Raw genomic sequence first — 24013 nt, 5'->3', positions numbered from 1 at the left:
ATCTTTATTTTTAGTAAATTCAATTATCCATTTTATCTTAAACACATTATTAAGGTCTGTAAAACTTCAAACAAGGCCACCTAAGTCTCTATTGTTATTAGTAATATCTTTCCGTAAATAGTGTATTCTCTTCCTCCAAATAAAATCATAAAGTATCTTATCTAATTCCCTGACAACATTGTTTGGAACATCTGCTGAGATAGATATATAAACAGACCTTGAGATCCTTTCTGCTTTTGAGAGTAGAACACGTCCATATAGGGACAGATCTCTCATAAGCCACATATTGAACCTGTTACTAATTTTCTCAATAATAGGCTCAAGATTGAACCGGCTTCTCTGATTCAAATCTTTACACACCTTTATCCCAAGGTATGTGACATTGTCTTTAATTGGTATCCCACAAATTTCTTTCAGGAGACAATCTTTAAGAGAGAATATGGTGGACTTGTTCATCTTCAATCCAGAGATTCCAGAAAATTCTTCAATACATTTAATATCTTTATCCATTTCGTCACTATTTTTGACAAAAATTGTGGTATCATCTGCTAATTGGCTAAGTTTAATTTCTTTACCAAACACTGAATTTCATAAATACATAAATTTTTGTAATCTGAAGTAATCTTATTAATATTGGTTGATAATTTTTTAAGAAAAAAATCTGCATCATTTAGTAGATTATTTGAATTATACAATTTACTATAAAATTGATTAACCAAACGAGATATATCCTTGGAATTATCATTAGTAAGTCCATTTATTATTAATTTGTTTACAGAAGTTGTTTCTCTATTTCTTTTTTCTAAACCGAAGAAATATTTAGTATTTTTTTCTCCTGCCTCCATCCATTTTTGTCTTGACCTCAATCAGAGCTACTCTCAGAAATGCTGTTATATAGAAAACGTCACCATCTCCTGACCAATCAGAACGGAGAATTCAACAGCGAGGTGGTTTAACACTAATGAAACACTAGATGGCGCTAAAAGGAGGGATTATGTCTGTGGGGTCTGTCTTTATGTGTCTGTGTCTAACACACTGGCGTTGTGGAAGGAATATATTTATGAAAAGCTGTGAGGAGTCAGACTGAGTAACTGACACATAAACATAGCATAAACATATCAAACCACTGCTCTCACACAGCACACAGTGTTTATTTTACGCCACGTTTATGCTAATATTATCCTATAGCACATCAACAGTAGTTTATCAGCATCACCACACATCAAAAATTCACCACATGGCCACACCCATATGTGTTTCTTTCCCCAACTGTAGGCATATGATTGTACAGAATGCCTTTTTTCCCTTCACTGAGAAAGCCCCATGGAGACACGGTGTGGAGGTGAAGGTTGGAGTGGAAGAACTGGAGTGTCCTCAACATCCCAACATCAGTCTCACTAATGCTCCTTTAGAATGTTTGAATGAACACAAATCCCTAAGGCCATGCCGCAACATCTAGAAAGCCTTCAGAGAAGAGAAGGGAAGGGAAGGGAAGGGAAGGGAAGGGAAGGGAAGAGAAGAGAAGAGAAGAGAAGAGAAGAGAAGAGAAGAGAAGAGAAGAGAAGAGAAGAGAAGAAGGGGCCATAAATCAGGAATTAAATATTCAACACACACACATGTCTATGATGGTCAGGAGTACACAAACTTTTGACCATATAGTGTATTTTTATTTTTTATTAACACTTAGTTGCCAAAACAAAAGGTTTGGCTCATTATTTGGATGAAGAATTATAAGACATAAAGATATGAAGTTTTACCGGTGAGACATAACACACACTAAAGGGCATAACCATAAATATATGGACATCATTTCAATGACATCACACAAGGGCCATGCTCATTGTTGCCATGGCAACAGTGAATTTCGAGGAATCCTAGGGAGAATATAACGATATAATACATACGGCATAATATGTTTACAGGAACAATCATCACTCTTGTTGTTGTTGTTGTTGATCCTGATTATTCATTTAGACTCCAGTACTTTACATATAAAATATTAACGTATCAACCCACCTTGATGAACTGTCATATAATCAAATAAGACGTTTTTTTTGTTTTTAAATATATTTATATATAGTATATATTTAAATATAGTTCTGTAATGTAATAATCGTGACAAATATATTATAAGTACTATACTATAGATCTTCAGTCAGTATTGTGGCAGATTAAAATAACTTAGATACCAATAAAAAACTTATTCCACTGAAGTTTGGATGTGATGTCAGGACACACACACTCCACCACCCTGTGTGTGTGTGTGTGTGTGTTTGTTTTTTCACTCCTCCACTGTTTGATCGCAGGTTTTTTGGAGAAAGCGGGGGCAGCTGCTCCCTCCTCCAGCGCCACACAGACCTGATATTCAGCAGCTCAGCTCGTCCCCCCTTCTCCTCTCCTCTTTTCCTCTGTCCACACTTCAGGACACTTTCTCCAGCCCTACCCACACACACACACACACACACCTCACATGGCGCTGGACATGAACACACAGGCTGATGGGATCATGTTTAGGATCTGCAGCTTTCTGTGCGTCTCCGTTCTGCTGCTCACATCCAGCGCCTGCGCTCAGACACACCGGAGGTGAGTTACTGGCTTTCTACACACATCTGGCTTTTTTAATCCAACTATCCGAGGCACAAACCACCAGCAGGGTCAATATATGCTTTAATTTATGTCCTGTTTCCATTTAGGAATTTTTTTTGAGGGGGCGTTTAAATTAATATCAGCACAGGTGGACTTTATTCGTTTATTGTACAGGCAATTACACAATCACTGAAAAGCAGCATTGGGATTTCTTTCCACGTCCCACACTGATATAGCGACTATGAAAACGCGCATGCGCAGTTGGATAAAGTCGGCATGGGCGGGGCCACGTTGCGTCATTATTATTATTATTATTATTATTATTATTATTATTATTATTATTATTATTATTATCATCATCATCATCATTGTCACTGTCATTATTATTATTATTATTATTATTATTATTATTATTATTATCATCATCATCATCATCATCATCATCATCATCATTGTCATTGTCACTGTCATTATTATTATTATTATTATTATTATCATCATCATTGTCATTGTCATTGTCACTGTCATTATTATTATTATTATTATTATTATTATTATTATTATTATCATCATCATCATCATCATCATCATCATCATCATCATTGTCATTGTCACTGTCATTATTATTATTATTATTATTATTATTATTATTATTATTATTATTATTATCATCATCATCATCATTGTCATTGTCACTGCCATTATTATTATTATTATTATTATTATTATTATTATTATTATCATCATCATCATCATTGTCATTGTCACTGTCATTATTATTATTATTATTATTATTATTATTATCATCATCATCATCATCATCATCATTGTCACTGTCATTATTATTATTATTATTATTATTATCATCATCATCATCATCATCATTGTCATTGTCACTGTCATTATTATTATTATTATTATTATTATTATTATTATTATTATTATTATTATTATTATCATCATCATCATCATCATCATTGTCACTGTCATTATTATTATTATTATTATTATTATTATTATTATTATTATTATTATTATTATTATTTCTTTATGATGTTTTAGCTGTGTGGTTTTTTTTTAATACCTGCCATTATGCCTAACTGGTCATTATTTAGTCCCATAATTTTGGAATTAATACTGAATTAATAAGAGCGCATATTATGTTCTGGTTTTATTATGTATATATTTGTTTATTGTGGCACTTTGGGACGAGTAAGAAAGAAAAACCATTTCACTTCATTACATCACATGCACGTAACATGTAGGTGACAAATAAACAATCTTTAACCGGGAACCCCAGTGGCTTCATCTCCAGGGTTCTACATTCAACCCTGAGGAGGGGTTAGTGTCTGTGTGGAGTTTTAAATCCATCAAGGTTTTCTCTGGGTTCTCTGGTTTCCTCCAACTTTCTGAAAACTTGACAGGTTGTGGATTGGCTCTGCTATGTATGTGTACATTACATTAACATTTCTGGCATTTCGGCAGATGCCCTTATCCAGAGCAACTTACATTTTATCCCATTTTACACAACTGACTAATTGAGGGTTAAGGGCCTTGCTCAGGGGCCCAGCAGTGGCATTTTGGTGGACCTGGGATTCGAACTCACAACCTTCCGATCTAAAATACCACTAAAATACCTCTAACCCCACATGTGTGTAGTGTCCCTGAATGGACAGGAGTCATGTCCAGGGTGTATTCTATTATTCAAAGAACAGAGTCTTTTGGCTAATAAATGCATAATACAAAACAAATGAGATTATTGAGTGGTTGAAGGTGAAGAGGTTTGTGCTTAAGGACAGATCAGCAGCAGCTTTCTGAAGCTGGATTTGACCTCACAACCTTCTGGGCCACCAGTTAATGACAGTGGACTGGCAGGAAAACTTTATCTTGTAGAATTTTATTTCTGGAAATGCTTGAGAAACAATTAAAATATCTTCTGAACTTTTCTTAAAATCAATCATCACAAATAGACAGCCGTCTAGCTGTAGTGACTGTCATGACCGTATGTTTTGGTGTAACCCTGGAACAGGCAGCTGAGCATTGAATGACATTTTAGATGAACCAATGTCCAACTGTGACAGACTTGAACAAAATTTCCACCACATAAAACTCTCAAAATCCACACAAGAGGCTTAACGATCACCCCAAAAACGTGGGTGTGTGTGGTTGTCTGTCTGTATGTGTGGCCCTGTGATGGACTGGTGACCTGTCCAGGGTGTACCCCTGCCTTTCTCCCTGTGTGTGCTGGGATAGGCTCCAGCAGACCCCCGTGACCCTAATTAGGATTAAGCGGGTATAGACAATGGATGGATGGATGATATAAAACAAGGGCTGCAGAGTAGTTTAAATTGAGTCAAACTGGCAACCCTGTTGTTAACTGTCTGCTCCTTTTCTGTGTATGGGGCAACATGATTCCTGCCCCAGTGGGGCCTGTATATGTTCTTATTTTAAGTAACACCTGTATGGAGTGGATAATATTGATCTAGATCGACAAGCAAATCAATAAAAAAACAATAAAAATTCATTTCATTTCATTTAAATCGAATAATTAGTATTTAAATGGAATTTATGATTATATTGAAGGGGCTCTGTGTAACCTGCTCCTATTAACATATCCTTATAGCCCCTATAGATACCTAATTGACTAGGAAATGGTACAAAACTCAATTTTTTTAAAAACATTTTCTAATGTCAGCTTATGTTTCACATAAAACATGTGAAAGTTTTATTTCTAATAACAGATCATCCGTCATATTACTGATTCATTATACAGTATATAATAATTCATTCACATTTTTTCACAGCTCACTTAGCTTAGCAACCAAGCTAACGTAATTTCAAAGCTATTTCTAAGCTAGTCTATACTACACAATTAATAGGTTTGTTGTGTAAAAAACATAAAACCCCAAAAGATCAAGATATTTTTTGAGGGATTTAGGTGGGTTTTATGGTATTTATGGCATAAAATAACGTAAAAGTTTGTGGATTTTAATAGTTTTATTGACGATACGTTATTTAGTGCTAGTCATGTAACTAGTGTGGAACAGAATCATTTTCAACAACTTATTAAACAGTAATGATTTAACCGTTTATGTACTAAAACCGTATATTTTAATTTACCCTATAGATATAATAATGCTACAAAATCCAGAATGGAAACATTAGCTAGCTAGTAAGTTAAGCTAGCTATGTTTACATTAGCATTTTTAACCAATATGTAATATTAGCATTTATATTTGTTCCTGTGACCTAGCCAGCTATGTCTGTTACTATTGTTTAGATGCTTCTGGTATATTTTTTGAATCCTACATCAAGGAAAATTATCTAGTTTAGCTAGTCACAATAGGTTAGCGTTCCTAGGCAGTATCTTAAGGTATAAAATTGTATTATATGTTAAAATATTACATACATCCAAGTTAGGCTTTTCTGGATGTTTTGGATGTTTTATCAGAGTTGTGTTATTTTATTTTATTTTATTAATCCACAGACAGTCATTTCCATGTGGTGGAAACATAACGGGAGATTCAGGAGTTATCGGTAGCCAGGGATACCCGGGAGTCTATCCTCCAAACACCAAGTGTGTGTGGAGAATCACAGTAAGTACACACTCGACATGTACTCTGGCTGCATCCTACTCTGATTTGCATTTTGCCACAGGGCTTATTTAAATTATTTATGAGCAAAAACAATGGATTATATGATGCAATGGCATTGCAGCATGTCCCCACAAGACCTCAGTGTGTGTGTGTGTGTGTATGTGTGTGTGTTTGTGTATTCTGGCCTGGAATTGGCGTGTTGTATCTGGCTCTTGGCCAGCGTGAAAGCCCTGGAGGACTGCTTCAAACTCGGTGTGCATTTTTGAACATGTTGGCACCTCTACTGCATTCAGGAGTGTGAAGGAAGCTTCGGTTTTACAGAGAGATCTTCACCACTTTATCACAATAATCCTTTAAATACGTGGATCATCCATGTTTCTGTTAACTGACTAAATATCTGATCTCGTATCATCATGTCTGAGCGTTTGATGTGAATGAAATCCATCCATCCATCCATCCATCCATCCATCCATCCATCCATCCATCCATCCATCTATCTATCTATCTATCTATCTATCTATCTATCTATCTATCTATCTATCTATCTATCTATCTATCTATCTGTCGATGGGGTGATTAACAGATGGATAGAAGGAGGGGAAATGTTTTCATCACATAATTTCAGATACAAGTTTTATTGGCCTCATACACAACCTTATGCAGTAGGACATGCAGTAAAATGCTGTTTTGCCTGTGTCATAAAATTTAAATCTAATTAAATAAAAATGACAAAAAATAGAATTATAATAAAAATAGAATTTAACTTTACTGGTCAGAAAGAGGAAACTATATGGAAGATATTAAAAAATATTGTATAAAATGCAGATATATACAAAGCCAGAAAAAATCCACTTGATGAGACTGGATGTCTCTCCTGCAGGTCCCACAAGGCAAAGTGGTGGTCCTGAACTTCCGCTTCCTCGATCTGGAAAGTGACAACCTGTGCCGTTATGACCACGTGGACGTTTACAGCGGGCATGTGAACGGGCAGCGACTGGGCCGCTTCTGTGGGACCTTTAGACCCGGAGCCCTCGTCTCCACGGGGAACAAGATGCTCATTCAGATGGTGTCAGATGCCAACACCGCCGGCAGTGGCTTCCTGGCAGTGTTCTCCGCCGCTAACCCTCACGAACGAGGTGAGACAACAGAACAAGACGATGTATTTCAAAGGATGTTGGCTTTTAGTATGGGACATTCCCAGCCACGAGACACAATTATTCAGACAAGTGAACCTCACTCCAGAAATATTGGCACCCTTCATTAAAATGAGTCATTTTAAACAAAGCGTTCATGTAAAGAGAGATATTTTGATCTTATATATCTACATAAAATCATTTTTAAAAATGACCTCTACAAGATAAAAAAATTATTTGCACAATATTGAAAATATGATAAATATTTCTGCTATGTGCTTTGGCCAGAAAATGCTATTATTATTATGACAAAAATGATTTTTTAGATAAAAGGTGAGCAGGTTAAATAATAAGTGTTAAAGAATGTTTAACCTACACTATCGCTTATATGTAAGCTCTTGTATTGGAAGGGTGCCAATACATTTGTTGTTTGGAAAAATCGATGTTTTCACTCATTAAGTCAATAAGTTTCGAGGAAGAGAGTGTATGTAACGGGTCAAAGGCCATGTTTCAAGCTCAAGCTGCTCCAGGAGAGGAATAAGGCAAGGCTTTGTAAATAGACGAGACTGACAGGTTTAAAAATAAATGACTTTAAGTGCATTAAATCTCTAAAAGGTCAGTTTGAGGTTTTTTTTTAATGGGGTCAGTGAGAGTTAGCTTTTCTTCGGCTTGGATAAACGGGACAGGAGCGTTCTCTGGGGTCTGACTCCCTGCTTTGGACTTCACAGCGTGATGTGGAATTTCTCACAGATATATTTCCCTCATATTTCCGAGGCAGGTCCGACTCCCAGAGAGCTTCCCTCTGACTCATTAAGAGCGACAAGACGTCTGCTGGTTCTGTGTACCACTGCTGGAATTTTAATGATCTGGTTTTAACTCTGTGTTTGTTTTCTCAGCTGAAAGCTGGAGTTATTCTAGGTTGCTATCTGTGGTTTTCTTTCCGGGAACAAAAACATCAGTTTGTTGTGTGTGAAAGCTACTACTAAGTGTTGAATTCATTACTTAGAATAAAATAGATTTAAAATCCTTAAATCTGACACACAAATATTCTGTGTATGTGTAAACATTGCCTTTGAGAAATATTGGCGGCATTCATGAAACTGAGCAAGAATTATCATATAAAAACTTTAACATTTTTATAAGCACTTTTTGTTATAGACAGAATTGTGCTTAGTCATATTTTAAATTCTTATTTATCTATTTATTTATTGATATGATTTGTATTCAATTTTAATTGAATAATATAACTGAATTAATAAGGCCAGGTCAAATGTCTAGGTTTAGTCTATTGTCTAGACATCCAGTACTATTTACTGTTTAATAATATTTTGAGTTTTTTTTTGTTTTCTCATTTTTATTTATATAAATTTTAGATCTAAATTCTGCTATACTAAGTGTAAGATTTCATAGGAAATCTGCTCCATTTTAAACGGGACTGGCTTACAGTATTTCAGGATTTTGGGGCTTTAGTTTTTCGTATTTGAAAGTCTTTTGTTGATTAAAACAAAAGCAAACAAACAAAAAACCCAAAACATATTTTTTCCCTCCAGTTTAAAGACATCCTTTATAGGCTAACTGGCATCTCTAGATACTGTGTGTGTGTGTGTGTGATTTGTGATTGTGCCCTGTGATGGATTGATACTCCATCCAGCATATCCCCCGCTTTGAGCCCCAAGTCCACTGGGATAGACTTCATGTTCCTCGCAATCCTGTGGAGGATAAGTGATACAGAACAGAACAGAGAGCAGAAATGGGTTTGATATCAACATTTACTTTGAAGATACAAACAACTGTGTGGAAAAAATGTTTTTTTAAAAAATCTTTTCTATGAATATATCTCCCCTAGAAGGCTAGGGAAAAACAGAAATACTTCTGAAACACTACAGATTCTTGAAGTCCTGAGTGTCTGCTTTCATATGAGCTTCATATTAACCACCACTGTGGATTGAGACATAACAAAGACATTCAATCATCGACATGGACACAAATCTGCACTACTGAGAATTGAGAATTGTAAAAACAATGGTAAAAAACTGCATTATTTTTGGATAACTGATGCAATAAAATACTGTTAGAGTAGTCAGGGTTTTGGATGCTGTTGTAGTTTTACTAAAAGCACAGACTTTCCACTCTCCGGGAGGAGTCGTGGTCTTGTAAATCGACGTAGCGGCCTATTCCTGGACACACGAGGATCTGTACAGTGAAGATGTCTTCAGAGCGGCATGTGTGCGGTTGCAGGATTTCAGGCTTTTATGTTTAATGACATCTCCTGCATGCGGTCGCCATCTCAACAGCCTCCCAGCAGCTCATTGCAGAGGATCACGTACTGTATGCCTAGACTTTCATGTTCTACAGTCACTCATTACAGCATGGAGTGCTTATTATAGGCTGAAAATCACAGGCTGAGAATTATAAACACCAGCCCTCCTTAATCAGGGGACGGTGAGCTCAGGTTTTATCTTGCTGTGCTGCTTAACATCTGATGTCATTTGATTTTCAGGAGATCAGTACTGCGGAGGGCGATTGGTGAAGCCATCAGGAACTTTTAAGACCCCCAACTGGCCAGAAAAAGACTATCCAGCAGGAGTTACATGCTCGTGGCACATAGTTGCACCGAAAAACCAGGTGAATTAGTTTATTATACACACTGTTTGAGCTTAATAAATGGGAAAATTAAATTGTTAAAGGTGTGGTGTGTAACTGGGAATTTGGCATTTTCTGACCTAGAAAAACCCCCAATTTATTTTAAAATTATTATTATTATTTTATTTTATTTTATTTTATTTTATTTTATTTTATTTTATTTTATTTTATTTTATTTTTTGAATATATGCAAATCATCTTATCTTTTTGTCTTTTGTAACAACATATTGTAACATAAATAATGTACATACACATATATAATATATAGTTATGAAATTAAACATACATAACCAAGTACATTATTTCAATACAGCGTTGTATGCAAATGTTTTGGCACCCCTAGCCCAATTACATACTTTATTGATGCTGCTACTTTTATTAATACACAATTACTTTGTATTTGATGAACAAAAATATATAGATATAAAACTTAAAATAATCATTTAGCAATATGCAAAAGTTTGGACACTTTCAGTCTTAATCGCATTGTTACTCAGGTCAGGAAGCATCATTTTGAATAACAATTCCAGAGCATAATAAACTCTCAGACTCTTCCAGCTTTGTGCTCACGCTCAGCAACCTCAAGCTTCTTGTGGCTAAAGCAGTTGCCTGAGGATCTGAAAAGGAAGCAAACTGATGTTTACAAAGCAGAGGGTGGATATAAAAAGATATCAAAGCACTACCAGCTCATAGTTTCCACTGTCTGAAATGTCATTAGGAAATTGAAAAATGGTGGTTAAGGGGATCTGTGGAAGTCAGAGCAAGTTCTGGAAAAAAAAACCATGTGACACTAAGGTCCTGCAGGAAGTTTGAGCTGAAACAGGAGCTGTGATTCACCATTCTACTGTGCAGTATTGCTTGTACGAACATACCTTGCATAGAAGAGTCATCAAGAGGAAACTGATGTTTACAACACAGACATTCACATATACAGAGAAACCCAAGGTGTTTTGGAAGCAAGCTCAGTGGACTCAAGGTTTAACGTGATAAAAAGGACACATAGGGTGGATGTGTTATGCTTAGGGATTGTGCCCCAGCACTGCCAAGCTGCCAGTGTTGGGCCCCTGAAAAAGGCCTTTAACCCTCACTGCTCCAGGGGCACTGTATAATAGCTGCCCCTACACTCTGACCCCAACTTCTTTACCTGGGATATGTGAAGAAAGGAATTCCACTGTGCTGTAATGTACAGTGCCTTGCAAAAGTATTCACCCCCCTTGGCATTTTTCATGTTTTGTTACATTATAACCTGTAATTTAAATATTTTTTAATCTGAATTTTATGTGATGGATCTGCACGTAATAGTCTAAGTTGGTGAAGTGAAATGAGAAAAATATATAAAAAAGGAATTTTTAAAAATTAAAAATCTGAAAATTGGCATGTGCATATGTATTCACCCCCTTTGCTATGAAGCCTCTCTAAAGTTCTAGCGCAACCAATTACCTTCAGAAGTCACATAATTTGTGAAATGAAGTCCACCTGTGTGCAATCTAAGTGTCACATGATCTGTAAACACACCTTTTCTGAAAGGCCCCAGAGGCTGCAACACCACTAAGCCAGACGCATCACACCATGAAGACCAAGGAGCTCTCCAAACAAGTCAGGGGCAAAATTGTTGAGAAGTACAAGTCAGGGTTGGGTTATAAAAAAATATCCAAATAGTTGATGATCCCCTGGAGCACTATCAAATCCATCATCTTCAATGAAAGAACATGGTACCACAACAAACCTGCCAAGAGAGGGCCGCCCACCAAAACTCACAGACCGGGCAAGGAGGGCATTAATCAGAGAGGCAGCACAGAGACCAAAGGTAACCCTGAAGGAGCTGCAGAGTTCCACAGCAGAGACTGGTGTATCTGTGCACGGGATCACAAGAAGCCGTACACTCCATAGAGCTGGGCTTAATGGAAGAGTGGCCAGAAAAAAGCCATTACTTAGTATTAAAAATAAGAAGCCATGTTTTGAGTTTGCCAAAAGACATGTGGGCGACTCCCCAAATGTATGGAGGAAGGTGGTCTGGTCAGATGAGACTAAAATTGAACTTTTCGGCCACCAAGGAAAATGCTATCTATGTAACCCCAAGAACACCATCCCCACAGTGAAACATGGTGGTGGCAGCATCATGCTGTGGGGATGTTTTTCAGCAGCAGGGACTGGGAAACTGATCCGAGTCGAGGGAAAGATGGATGGTGCTAAATACAGGGATATTCTTGAGCAAAACCTGTTTCAGTCTGCCTGTGATTTGAGACTGGGACGGAGGTTCACCTTCCAGCAGGACAATGACCCGAAGCATACTGCTAAAGCAACACTCGAGTGGTTTAAGGTGAAACATTTAAATGTGTTGAAATGGCCTAGTCAAAGCCCAGACCTCAATCCAAATGAGAATCTGTGGTCAGACTTGAAGATTGCTGTTCATAAGCGGAAACCGTCCAACATGAAGGAGCTGGAGCAGTTTTGCCTTGAGGAATGGGCAAAAATCCCAGTGGCAAGAGGTGGCAAGCTCATAGAGACTTATCCAAAGCGACTTGCAGCTGTAATTGCCACAAAAGGTGGCTCTACAAAGTGCTGACTTTAGGGGGGTGAATAGTTATGCGCTGAAGTTTTCTGTTATTTTGTCCTATTTGTTGTTTGCTTCACAATAAAAAAAAAAAATCACATCTTCAAAGTTGTAGGCAAGTTCTGTAAATGAAATGATGCAAACCTTCAAACAATCCATTTTATTTCCAGGTTGTGAGGCAACAAAACATGAAAAATGCCAATGGGGGTAAATACTTTTGCAAGGCACTGTATGCGTGTCAGTAATAAAGGCCTCTTATACTTTTTTGGGATTGTTTGACATCCTTCTCAAGTGGTTAAGGCTTTGGGTTGTTGATCGGAAGATCAGGGTTCAAGCCGCAGCACTGCCAAGCTGCCACCTTTGGGCCCTTGAGCAAAGCCCCCACCCCCCTGCTCCAGGGACATTGCATTATGGCTGACCCTGCGCTCTGAACCCAACCTCCAAGGCTGCAAAGAAATTTTTTTTTACTGTGCAGTAATGTATATGTGACAAATAAAGGCAACTTAACATGCAGTCACATTCTAGCAGGACTCATAAGCTAAAGCTTTTTTGGCTTTAACATCTTTGTGGATAGACCTAAAACATGCTGTTCATACAAGACAGACCAACAATATCTCAGAATGTGCAGAATCTGGGTGAAAATTCATTAAACAAGAAAAAAAAGACAATAGGTGATCAGAGCTCTTGGTTGCACAATTCTCTGTGATTATAAACTGTTGAAGAAATTACATTATCAAAATTTACATTATTTCCTGTCCAGTGTCAGCCAAATGAGGATGAGGTTCCCATCGGACTGTGGTTCCTCTCAAGGTTTCTTCGTCATGTCATCTCAGGGAGTTTTTCCTCACCATCGTCACATCAGGCTTCTCATTAGGGATAAATGTTAGAGATAAATAGTGACTAAACTTTAAGATTCATCATTTTTCTTTGTCCATTGTTAAAAGCACTATACAAGTAAATCGAATTGAATTGAATTGATATCTGCCCCAGGAGGTGTTACTAAATACTGATTTATGGTAGAGTGTCCAACCTTTTGCACATTTTGCCAGTTTTTGTCTCAATTTAGTTACTTTCTCTAAATCAATTATTGCATATAATCGGTATGTTTCAATGGCTCCTGCAGAAGTTTTGTGATTCTTACGATCGTACTGATGATAATGCTAATTAATGCTAGATTTTCAGTGCTCCTTTAATGCTGCATAGCTCACCACAGCCTCCCATAAAACACCCACACATGCACTTAGTTAAAAATATAGAATTGTACTGTATAAAACGTGTTATGTGTTATTTGCTCCAGACATTACAGCATGTAAACAGCATGAATTCACTGAATGGTCTTGTCACACTGGCCCTGTTAATTTTTCTTCACATTTTTAGATCATAGAGGTGAAATTTGAGAAGTTTGACGTCGAAAGAGATAACTACTGCCGCTACGACTACGTCGCCATCTTTAACGGAGGGGAAATCAACGATGCTAAGAGGATTGGGAAATACTGTGGAGACAGCCCACCAGCGTAAGAGAAACAAATCTCTAATAAAACTAATATTAAATACTAAAACTAAGAAAACCAAGCAAAACCTTGCAGAAAAGTTTGAAGAGTTGTGACATCATAAGTTTTATATTTGTTTGGCTTAGTTTCCACATATTTAAACATATGATTGGTCAGGAGTTTGATGGTGTGTGTGCTGATGGACACTTCTGATTGCCATTTTTATTTTTTGTTAGTACATTTTTGTTTGTGTGTGTGTGTGTGTGTGTGTGTGTTCTAGGCCGGTGTTCTCTGAGGGTAATCAGCTTCTCATCCAGTTCCTCTCAGACCTCAGCTTAACGGCGGACGGCTTTATCGGCCACTACAGATTCAGAAACAAGAAAATCCCAACAACAACCATTCCCCCAATCACAACCACTCAGCCCATCACCACCAGACTCATACGTAGGTGTCTTATAAGGCTAGCAACACACACACAACTGTTTATTTACTATTGAATGTGTACATTAAAATGAGTGTGTGTGTGTGTGTGTGAGAGAGAGAGAGAGAGATACAACCCAAACTTGGTGTGATTTGATACATTCGACACAAATTAAATTTCTTATTACTGATGAGATTCATTTTAGTGAGTCAATTCATTTCTCTTAGCACTCTATTAGCATATGACTCTTTCAGCTTTCAAATGACTCATTGATTCAGTGATTTGTTTCCTCACTAAATGCAACACCAACACCGACCAGACCCAGACTGAATTTCTTATTAGTGATGGGAATTCTGATTCATTTTAGTGAGTCAATTCATTTTGACTCACTCTACTAACATATGACTCTTTCAGCTTTCAAATGACTCACTGACTCATTGATTTGTTTCTTCTTTAAGCTCATTTTTTACTCAGCAGAGATTCTTTTTTTCTGTGCTACACTACACGACTCTTTCAGCTTTCAAATGACTCATTGATTCAGTGATTTGATTCTTCACTAAGCAAATTTTACAGACCAGTGATGGTACTTCTTTGCCAAACTATAGCTGAGATTGTTTACTGAAATCTTACACAACCTTCTCTGTCAGTCAGCAGTTTGTTTTGGTTTACATTCAAGAATGTGTGTGTGTGTGTCTGAGAAACACCCACACAAACCAGACCCAGACTGAATTTCTTATTAGTGGTGGGAATTCTGATTCGAGTGAGTTAATTTATTTTGACTCCCTCTAATAACATATGAATCTTTCAGCTTTCAAATGACTCACTGACTCATTGATTTGTTTCTTCTCTAAGCTCATTTTACTGACCAGAGATGCTTTTTCTGTGCTACACTACAGCCGATATCGTTTACTGATATCTTCCCCCGAACTTAAAGAATTTATGTTATATCCCTCATGGTGTACCTCAAGGCTTAGTATTAGGCCTTCTCTTATTCATTCAAGTTTTTTTTTTTTGTATAAAGCTTGACATTTTCTCTGCTCTGCTCTTCCAGCTTTAAAGTATTCAGCAGAGCTCTGTCAACAGAAATGCAAGCGAAAAGGAAGTCCAGAGACCCATTTCTGCTCCAGCAACTTTGGTAAGAGAGCAGATTTTATTCATACACACTGAGTGTACACATGGATACCTGGAAAAAAATATTAGATGAAGATAAATAATGTTTCCCAGAATCCTAACAAGCGTGTGTTTTTATGCATAAGCACTATCTTGGGCCTGGTGGTTTGTTTCAGAGCCTGAAAAGCGTCGTTCAGGGTTATTTTTTTCCTTCGGCACAGTAAAGTGTGTGTGAATAACACAGTTCTCTCAGTGCCAGTCGGCTGCAGAGGACCGAAAGCAAACTGGGTGTAAATGGAGGTGTTGATTCAGCGTGGCCTCCCTCTAAAATGTTTCTATCCAGGAGATGTTTACAAAAAGCCGGGACGATAAGTTCATTATGATTTCCTGCCGAGTTTGCTCGGATTTGCATACGGAAAAGTGGCCCAGTCGCTCGGAGGCCCGGACTAATGTGGCGGAAAATTTCACTCAAATCAGGCCAAGTCGGTTACATCACCCTGATCACAAAGTGTTACACAAGGACAAAAAGTTCAGCTCCCTCACAGCTTGACTGTTTGAATTAAAGTTTGTAAAAATACCCAACAGTCTTCCCTTTCGGCCCAAATAAATTAGTCAGCTGGGGCATTCGCTGCCTTAGTCTTGCAATACGGGTGAAAGAAAAACGCTAACAAGTAGCTAGCGAAAAAAATAATTCAGCTTTAAAGACACTGATTGGGTCTTATAGCTGGATACGAGCTAATTTATTCGCAAATCCTTTCCACAAGAAACATTCGGATCCTACATTTCTCTCTTAAGTTCAATGAAGCAAACCTCGACTAATCATCTCTAAATTCTATAATCGCTGATGAGTTACACTGAGGTTCCATCACTGATTTATTTCAATTACACTAAGCTGTTTTACGTCTTTATGACTTGAAAGAAAATGATCAGATATCTGTGTGTCCATAAATGGAGACGAATAAGATTAGCTATTCAAGGAATGCAAAAGTAATGGCACCCCTGTGATGCTCTGCATTGGCTGAGCTGCATTATTGGAAGATTTAGGAGATGCTTCATAGGCGGTCATTTTTTCGTATGCTTTAATTGAATTTCTTTTTTTTTTTATATCTTTTTTGTCCATTTATATGATTTTTTTATTTTATTTTAAATGTTTCATTCTTATGGTGTGAAGATTTTTTTACTTGAAAATATGCTACATAAATTAAACTCATTTGGTTCAATAAACAAACCTTCAAATCATTTAATCAGTTAATCAACCAATCAATTAACAAAGTGTAAATTGTTGTAGGTACATAATTTGTCTAATAATGCTAATTTATTTATTTCCCACTCTCTCAGCCATCACAGGGACGATTATCACAGCGGTGCCACGTGGAGGGAGCATGCACACTACAGTCTCCATCATCAACATCTATAAAGAAGGAAACCTCGCCATCCAACAGGCTGGAAAATCCATGAGCACTAAAATCGTTATCCTGTGCAAGAAATGTCCTTCTGTCAAAAGAGGTGAGTGTCAGCGGTGCCAAGTGCCTACGGGTGCACAATTTCACCACTTACCCTGGATTACGCTCTGTAACACTCAACGTCTCTCAGACAGCCACAATGACACAGTTATAAAGCCACACAGTTTATAGAGGCTTGTTTAGTGTTTCTAGATTTTATTTCTTTTCACCTACACTGTGAGATGCTGACTGAATGAATGAATGAATGAATGATTTCATCCTTTAAAATGGTTTTAAAAACAAAAGTTGATAAAGAGTGTGCTACAACCAGCAGGTTCTTTATTTATGTATATGATATGGCTCTGAGTTTGCCTTCAGACTGCTGCAGCATCGAGCTGAATAAATAAAGCTTGATGACGGCATGAGGTAAGCGGCAAAACTCACTGTCAGAAACATTGTGAACCTCATATGCTTATACACTAGTGTTATAAACATATGGAGCAGGCGTAACGCAAGGTACTGACGAAGGATCCTCCTGAATGTCTCTGCCGTATCGCCACTGCATTCAGGCTCTCTCTGTGTGCTGTCACTAGGCTTGAACTACATCTTCATGGGCCAGACGGACGAGGAGGGCCGTGGCCTGATCGCGCCACACCACTTCGTCATGACCTTCAAGACTAAGAACCAGCGAGCGTTTAACATCCTGAAGAACAAGCGGTGCTGAACTCGCGCTTTCCTCCGTCCTAATCTGTGTGGTCAAAACCCAGAAAGTGATTTCCTCCATTAGGCTTTTTCTTTCTTTCTTTTTTTAAAAATCAGGACCAAACAACATTCTGTGGAAGAAGATAATGGAGCAGAAACAAAAAAAGGTATATATAAGGAAGGAAATCAGAAATAATGACGAACGACCTCCAGTGCCAATGCTGAAGGCTGAGACTGAGTCCCGGCTTCCTCTTTTACACAGAGAACACACCCTTAATGTCCATCTGTTAAAGTGTGATTAATAAAAGCTCCATTCACTGGGACTAGAACTGTAAAAACTGTAAAAGTTGGAGTGGACTTTTGTCTCTCACTGCCCAGAAGTTTAATCAGAAAAAAACCCACCAAGATTGATCTGTCAAAAAGTCATTTCTGGTTTATTTATTTCATGTTATATATTCATGTACACAGTAACATAACAATTAACTACACTTTTTACCATTCAAGGGCTTTTCACACTGCTCTTAACCCCGGGTTATCGTCACTTTTACCCCCAGGTAGAGGAATGTCTAACTCACACGTAATTTAGAAGCAGGTTTTTTTCAGAGGCAGGTGTTTTTCCCCGGGGTTATGAATCGGGATCAGCGGCTTTTCCAGTGTTAACTCCACATCACGGTGCTGGAGGTGTTACAGTGTGAAACCCCGCGCTGGTAGAATGTTACGGCTAGTCGTTTAGCAACAGACAACCAATCAGAAACTGATCAGCGCCTCTGTGCCTCGTATCAGGAGAAAACCAGGACGTAGCGACACTTAACAAAAACGACCCTGATTTATCCAATCAGGGTTGTTGATGCGTGAATATTCAAATTAGAAGGCGGGGTTTAGGAATGTAGAGTGTGAAACATCAGATGATGAAGAGCCAGGATTCAGTGTTAACCCCAGGGGAAAGGAGGAGCAGTGTGAAACCTTGAAAAACACAACAGAGAATTCCCTATAGTAGAGGGCACTAGGACCCAGGGGAAATAATTCATGTGTGGAAAATCCCTAGTGTTCAACAAAGTTTTTTTTTTTTTTTTAATATTCTGTACATAGTACATAGGAATAAAACACATATAGTGTGTCATAACTTATTTTCCAATAATCCTAGCAGGATGTACATTTTTGATTATTAATTTAAGAACGAAACGTCCATGAAACAGGTCATCATCTACATCACAACAGCTATAAAGGATATAAACTTTACTGCTGAGGAAGACAGGAAGTTATTGTGCTGTTACCAAGCGCTGACAGTTTCATTAAAGTCTATTACATAAACGTCTCCTTATATAAAATCTCATTGTATCATACACTTACAGGATTTTCTTTTCCTGTTAAATAACAACACGCTTTTTAATACAAGAAGCACACATCAGTCCATTTGAGGATATAAAATCAACAAGAAAGATTAAATCCTTGTTAAAGTATTTATAAATGATATGTATCATTTCACACTGTTCCTTAACAGAAATTTCTTCTAGTTTCTGAATTCTGAGATGTTGGACACTAGGTGCTTACTGTACCATTAAATACAGTGCTATAACAAAGTTTTTCTGGAAGGTTCTGGATAAAATCAGGCAAAAAAAGTTCAACATCAAGGCTAAAATATCCACATCCAAGTAATTTATTAATTTGATGCAAGCCAACATTCTTCCACTGCAGTTTCGGCAGCACTTAATTCAGATCCAACTTCTTCGGCAATAACCACGTCTTCACTACATATATGTGTACAGTGTAGATTATAGGACAGGGAAAATTTTGCTGTAGATATCAGAAATGTGGAGAAGTGGTGTCAGTGTTGCATTTTTCAGCCACACAAGTGTTTACTATGTTGTCGTGATTCCTTTTCTTCAACACGGACAAATGTAGAAAAATCCGAGGTGCATCTCATGTGGTGAGTAAAGTGCAATAATTCAGTAGCAGCATTTCGAAACGGTCTCCTTCGGGACGCTGAAAGGTGTCGAGACCTGCGTTTTCTTGTTAAGTGCATACTGAAATTCTCATCCTAAACTATTTTCATATGAAACTGATTCCTGTTAGTGAATGTTAATTTATAAACGATTGTTTTGTGACAATATCAAATAAAAATAAAAATAAAAATAAAAATCCAGGATCTGGTTTTGTTCTGATAACTTCTGATACTTTTACATTTGTTCCCTTTTTGTCTTAAATGTCTAACGACAGTAGAACCTCGGAGTATGAACGTAATTCGTTCCTAAATTCTGGTCGCGACCAATTTAGTCGTAGTCCGATTTATAATTTTTCCCATAGGTATACATACGAACAATATGTAACTTTAAATTTTTTATGGTTTTTATAGCACAAAATATGAAACAAAGTATGAAAAAACCTTAATTATACAAAAATAATACAAAACTGTAATGGAAAGAACACTGTATTTTTACATGGACCTTTCTTACGAAGAACACCACCTTCATGCTGGCCAATAATTTCCATCCTAAGATCAATAGTTATTTTCTTTATCACCTTCTTCTATCACTATCACGCTGCACTTTCTTAGCGGCCATGCTGGAATGATTTTAAATAGTATAATACAAATAATATCGAGAAAGGAACACAATAATGTTCACAGCTACTACGCGCAAATACGATCACGACTGAAGACTGAGACTGATCAAAACTGGGCGACGCACTCGTGTCTTAGTTTAACTGTTAGCCGCGGCTTGGGATAGCGATTCCTTGGTTGTACTCCGGAAAAATGGTGATAGGAGCAATTTTTAGGTGACTTTTTGGAACGTAACTCGATTCATACGTACTTGGGGATTTTTGTGCCCCGAGGTTCTACCATACTGAATTAGCTGAAAGGTTAAGATTAGCGTTCGAACTGATCACGTAGTCATCAGACATTTTGATTGTCTGCCTTATGGGATTCACCAATAAGGTAAAATTCTGCAGCATGAATCTTTCCTTTAAAGGAAAACTAAAGTCATGATTTTTCCTCCTAACAAACAAAAAGCATAACATTTTAAACAACTCTATTAAGATAAATTCTAAACTAAACTCGATCAGATTAAATCTAACATTGTTTTTTGCAGCAAGCCGGTCTGATTAGTCACATGTTTAATCTTTGTGAGAACTGGACTGATGTATTCACTGGGATTTCAATAAAACACATGCTGTTATAGAAAAATGATCAGTAACAGATTATGTGATGCAGCCCAGTGTGAGTTATTTTTTCCATCTTAAAGCTTATTCTCCTCTAAGATTACACCACAAGGCATTTTATTCCTCTTCTACTTTTTTTATTGATTGGTATCATAGGTTTTGTCCTTTTACAGTCACTGTTATTGTAAATTTTAGTTGTTATAGCAGACTAAGAAGTCGTTCCTTTATCTTTAACTTGTACATAAACAAAATATTCAGCTTGTTTTTAACAAAACTGCAAAAAACAAAAGCACAAATAATAAAAAAAACACTGAAGTTACAGCTTTACCTTTGATAATGGAGACTGCTTCCATTAATCTTCTTACAGAAGCTTTACCATATCAACAACAGCACCTTTTAATTCACTAAACATGTTTCTTTTAGCTAGTTTTGTTATATTCCTATCTTACTTTATTTATTACCTTATGTGGATACTGCTGGAAGCTGTACATTTCCCATAAATAAAGTATCTATCTATCTATCTATCTATCTATCTATCTATCTATCTATCTATCTATCTATCTATCTATCTATCTATCTATCTATCTATCTATCTATCTATCTATCTATCTATCTATCTATCTATCTATCTATCTAAGCCTTAGTGAAGTAGCTGTTATTACTAAAACTATAAACTCATTATGACCAATCAGAATGAAGAATCTGTAGAATGAAAAAGTGCTATAAATGAATAGATTTTCTAGGATTGAGGGTATTAGAAGGATATTAGAAATTATTACAATACTACGGTGGCCGAGAAAGACAAAACAAAATAACAAAACTGAAAACACAAGGACAATTTAGACAAACCAGAAAAGGTATAGTTATATAGTTATGAAGTGGCATGAGAAAGTCTGGGCACCCCGGTCAAAATTTCTGTTAATGTGAACAGTTAAGTAAGTGGAAGATGAAATGATCTCCAAAAGGCATAAAGTTAAACATGAAACACCCTTTTGCAAAATTTTAAGCATAGGGTCATGGCTTGTTCACAGTCATCGTTAGAAAAGGCCAGGTCATGCAAATTTCAAAGCTTTATAAATACCCAGACTTCTCTAACCTTGTCCCAACAATCAGCTCCCATGGGTTCCTCTAAGCAGTTGCCTAGCACTCTGGAAATGAAAATGATTGACGCCTGTGAAGCAGGAGAAGGCTATAAGAAGATAGCACAGTATTTTCAGGTACCAATTTCCTCAGTTCGGAATGGAATTAAGAAATGGCAGTTAACAGGAACAGTGGAGGTCAAGATAAGGTCTGGAAGACCAAGAAAAATTTCAGAGAGAACTGCTCATAGGATTGCTAGAAAAGCAAGTCAGAATCCTGCAACGCTTTTGACTCCAAAAGACCTCCGGGAAGATTTGGCCGACTCTGGAGTTGTGGTACACTGTTCAACTGTTCAACACCTGCACAAACATGGCCTTAATGGAAGAGTCATCAGAAGAAAACCTCTCATGCGTCTGAATTTTGCAAAAGAACATTTACACAAGCCTGATGCATTTTGGAAAAAACGTCCTGTGGATCGAGGAGGTTTAAATAGAACTCTTTGGCTGCAATGAGCAAAGGTATGCTTGGAGAACAAAGGGCACAGAATTTCATGAAAAGAACAGCAGTCCAACTGTTAAGCATGGGGGTGGATCGATCGTGCTTTGGGGTTGTATTGCAGCACGGGGTAACACAGGTAGAGGGAAGAATGGATTCAATTAAATTCCAACAAATTCTGGAAGCAAACATAACACCGTCTGTAGTTGAAAAGAGAATGGCTTCTACAAATGGATAACGATCCTAAACACACCTCAAAATCCATGATGGACTACCTCAAGAGGTGCAAGCTGAAGGTTTAGCCATTGCCCTCACAGTCTCCTGACCTAAACATCATTGAAAATCTGTGGATAGACCTCAAAAGAGCAGTGCGTGCAAGACCGCCCAAAAATCTCACAGAACTGGAAGACTGTTGCAAGGAAGAATGGGCGAAAATCCCTCAAACAAGAACTGAAAGACTCTTGGCTGGCTACAAAAAGCATTTACAAGCTGTGATACTTGCCAAAGGAGGTGCTACTATGCAGGGTGCCCAAACATTTGTTGCGGGCCCTTTTCCTTTTCTGTTACTTTAAAAATGCAAAAGATGAAAATTTTAAAAAATGATTTTGTTTAAAATATAAAGAGAATGTGTAGATCATCTGTAGATCTTTTGGAGATCATTTCATCTTCCACTTGCTTAACTGTTCACATTAACAGAAATTTTGATCAAGGGTGCCCAAACTTTCTCATGCCCACTGTATATAGCCAATGGAATTCTTGCCGCTGATTGGACGAGACATCGGTCACTCAGGATATACAAGAAGTAGGAAATCATGTATCTAACTTTATTTCTTATACATGTGTAGAGTTCTGCCTTCACTTTAAACCATTTCTTTCGACAGTGCAACTTTAAATCTTTCAAAGAAAATGACAAACATATATATTTATATCTGTATAAGAAAATGGAGTTCATTCAGCGCTACTGTGAGGAAGGACGTTCATATGGCGTGATTTTGGATATACTGATAGTGTAGCGTAGCATAAAGATTAGTTTGTGATCTCTAAAAACACACCAGAAGAACGCAGGAGAAAACTATTCCAGATTAAAGGATGTAAGGAGCGCTATAAGAGCTGAGCTGTGTTCATACACACACCAATCAAGCAGCTAGCTGTAATTCCTGTATATCCTGAGTGACAGATTTCTCGTCCAATCAGCGGTAAGAATTCCATTCACTAACTATACCTACCTTTTCCGATTTGTCTGAATTGTCCATGTGTTTTCTGATTTGTTATTGTCTTCTGCATTTCTTGGTCACCATACATGTATAATCCATCTAGACGGCATAATACTTAGTAGTCCAGTAATAGTTTAATATTGTGAATTTAAATCCCTGTTAAAAATTCTTCTCCCTGATAAACAAAGATACAACTGAATTATTTTTAGAGATCTAAAGTATAGTAGAGAACCATGAGTAACATTTTCTCATATTTTAACCTTAAACTACAGATTTCTTAAAATTAGTATCTTAAACTAAGAAAGCTTTTTTACTTCAACATAAACCAGACTCTCCAGACCCAGCTTTACTGGCTTTATAAAGCACACACTGAACTCTGAGACGTTCC

At 37.2% G+C, this 24013-nt stretch overlaps 1 protein-coding gene across 1 annotated transcript; it reads left to right on the top strand.

Moving 5' to 3' along the window:
* The first annotated feature begins 2333 nt into the window (after positions 1–2333).
* On the top strand, positions 2334–20904 carry pcolce2b (procollagen C-endopeptidase enhancer 2b). The gene is made up of 9 exons (XM_058392279.1): positions 2334–2583; positions 6074–6182; positions 7063–7318; positions 9816–9940; positions 13890–14026; positions 14283–14446; positions 15475–15558; positions 16872–17039; positions 17569–20904. Exons 1-9 carry the CDS (start codon positions 2471–2473, stop codon positions 17697–17699), a joined length of 1287 nt encoding a protein of 428 aa, XP_058248262.1. The 5' UTR covers positions 2334–2470; the 3' UTR covers positions 17700–20904.
* The last annotated feature ends 3109 nt before the right edge of the window (positions 20905–24013 follow it).

Source organism: Hemibagrus wyckioides, linkage group LG01, assembly GCF_019097595.1.
Source record: "Hemibagrus wyckioides isolate EC202008001 linkage group LG01, SWU_Hwy_1.0, whole genome shotgun sequence".
Lineage (NCBI taxonomy): Eukaryota > Metazoa > Chordata > Actinopteri > Siluriformes > Bagridae > Hemibagrus > Hemibagrus wyckioides.
Note: the sequence above shows the minus strand (reverse complement) of the source record. Positions and strands in the feature narration are given on the sequence as shown.

What these genes read in the sequence shown, in the direction of transcription:
- pcolce2b (XM_058392279.1), top strand. Translation starts at nt 2,471, where the DNA reads ATGGCGCTGGACATGAACACACAGGCTGATGGGATCATGTTTAGGATC. An exon ending in TAGTTGCACCGAAAAACCAG is followed by an intron (nt 9,941 to 13,889) that starts GTGAATTAGTTT and finishes TCACATTTTTAG; the next exon opens with ATCATAGAGGTGAAATTTGA. An exon ending in ATGTCCTTCTGTCAAAAGAG is followed by an intron (nt 17,040 to 17,568) that starts GTGAGTGTCAGC and finishes TGCTGTCACTAG; the next exon opens with GCTTGAACTACATCTTCATG.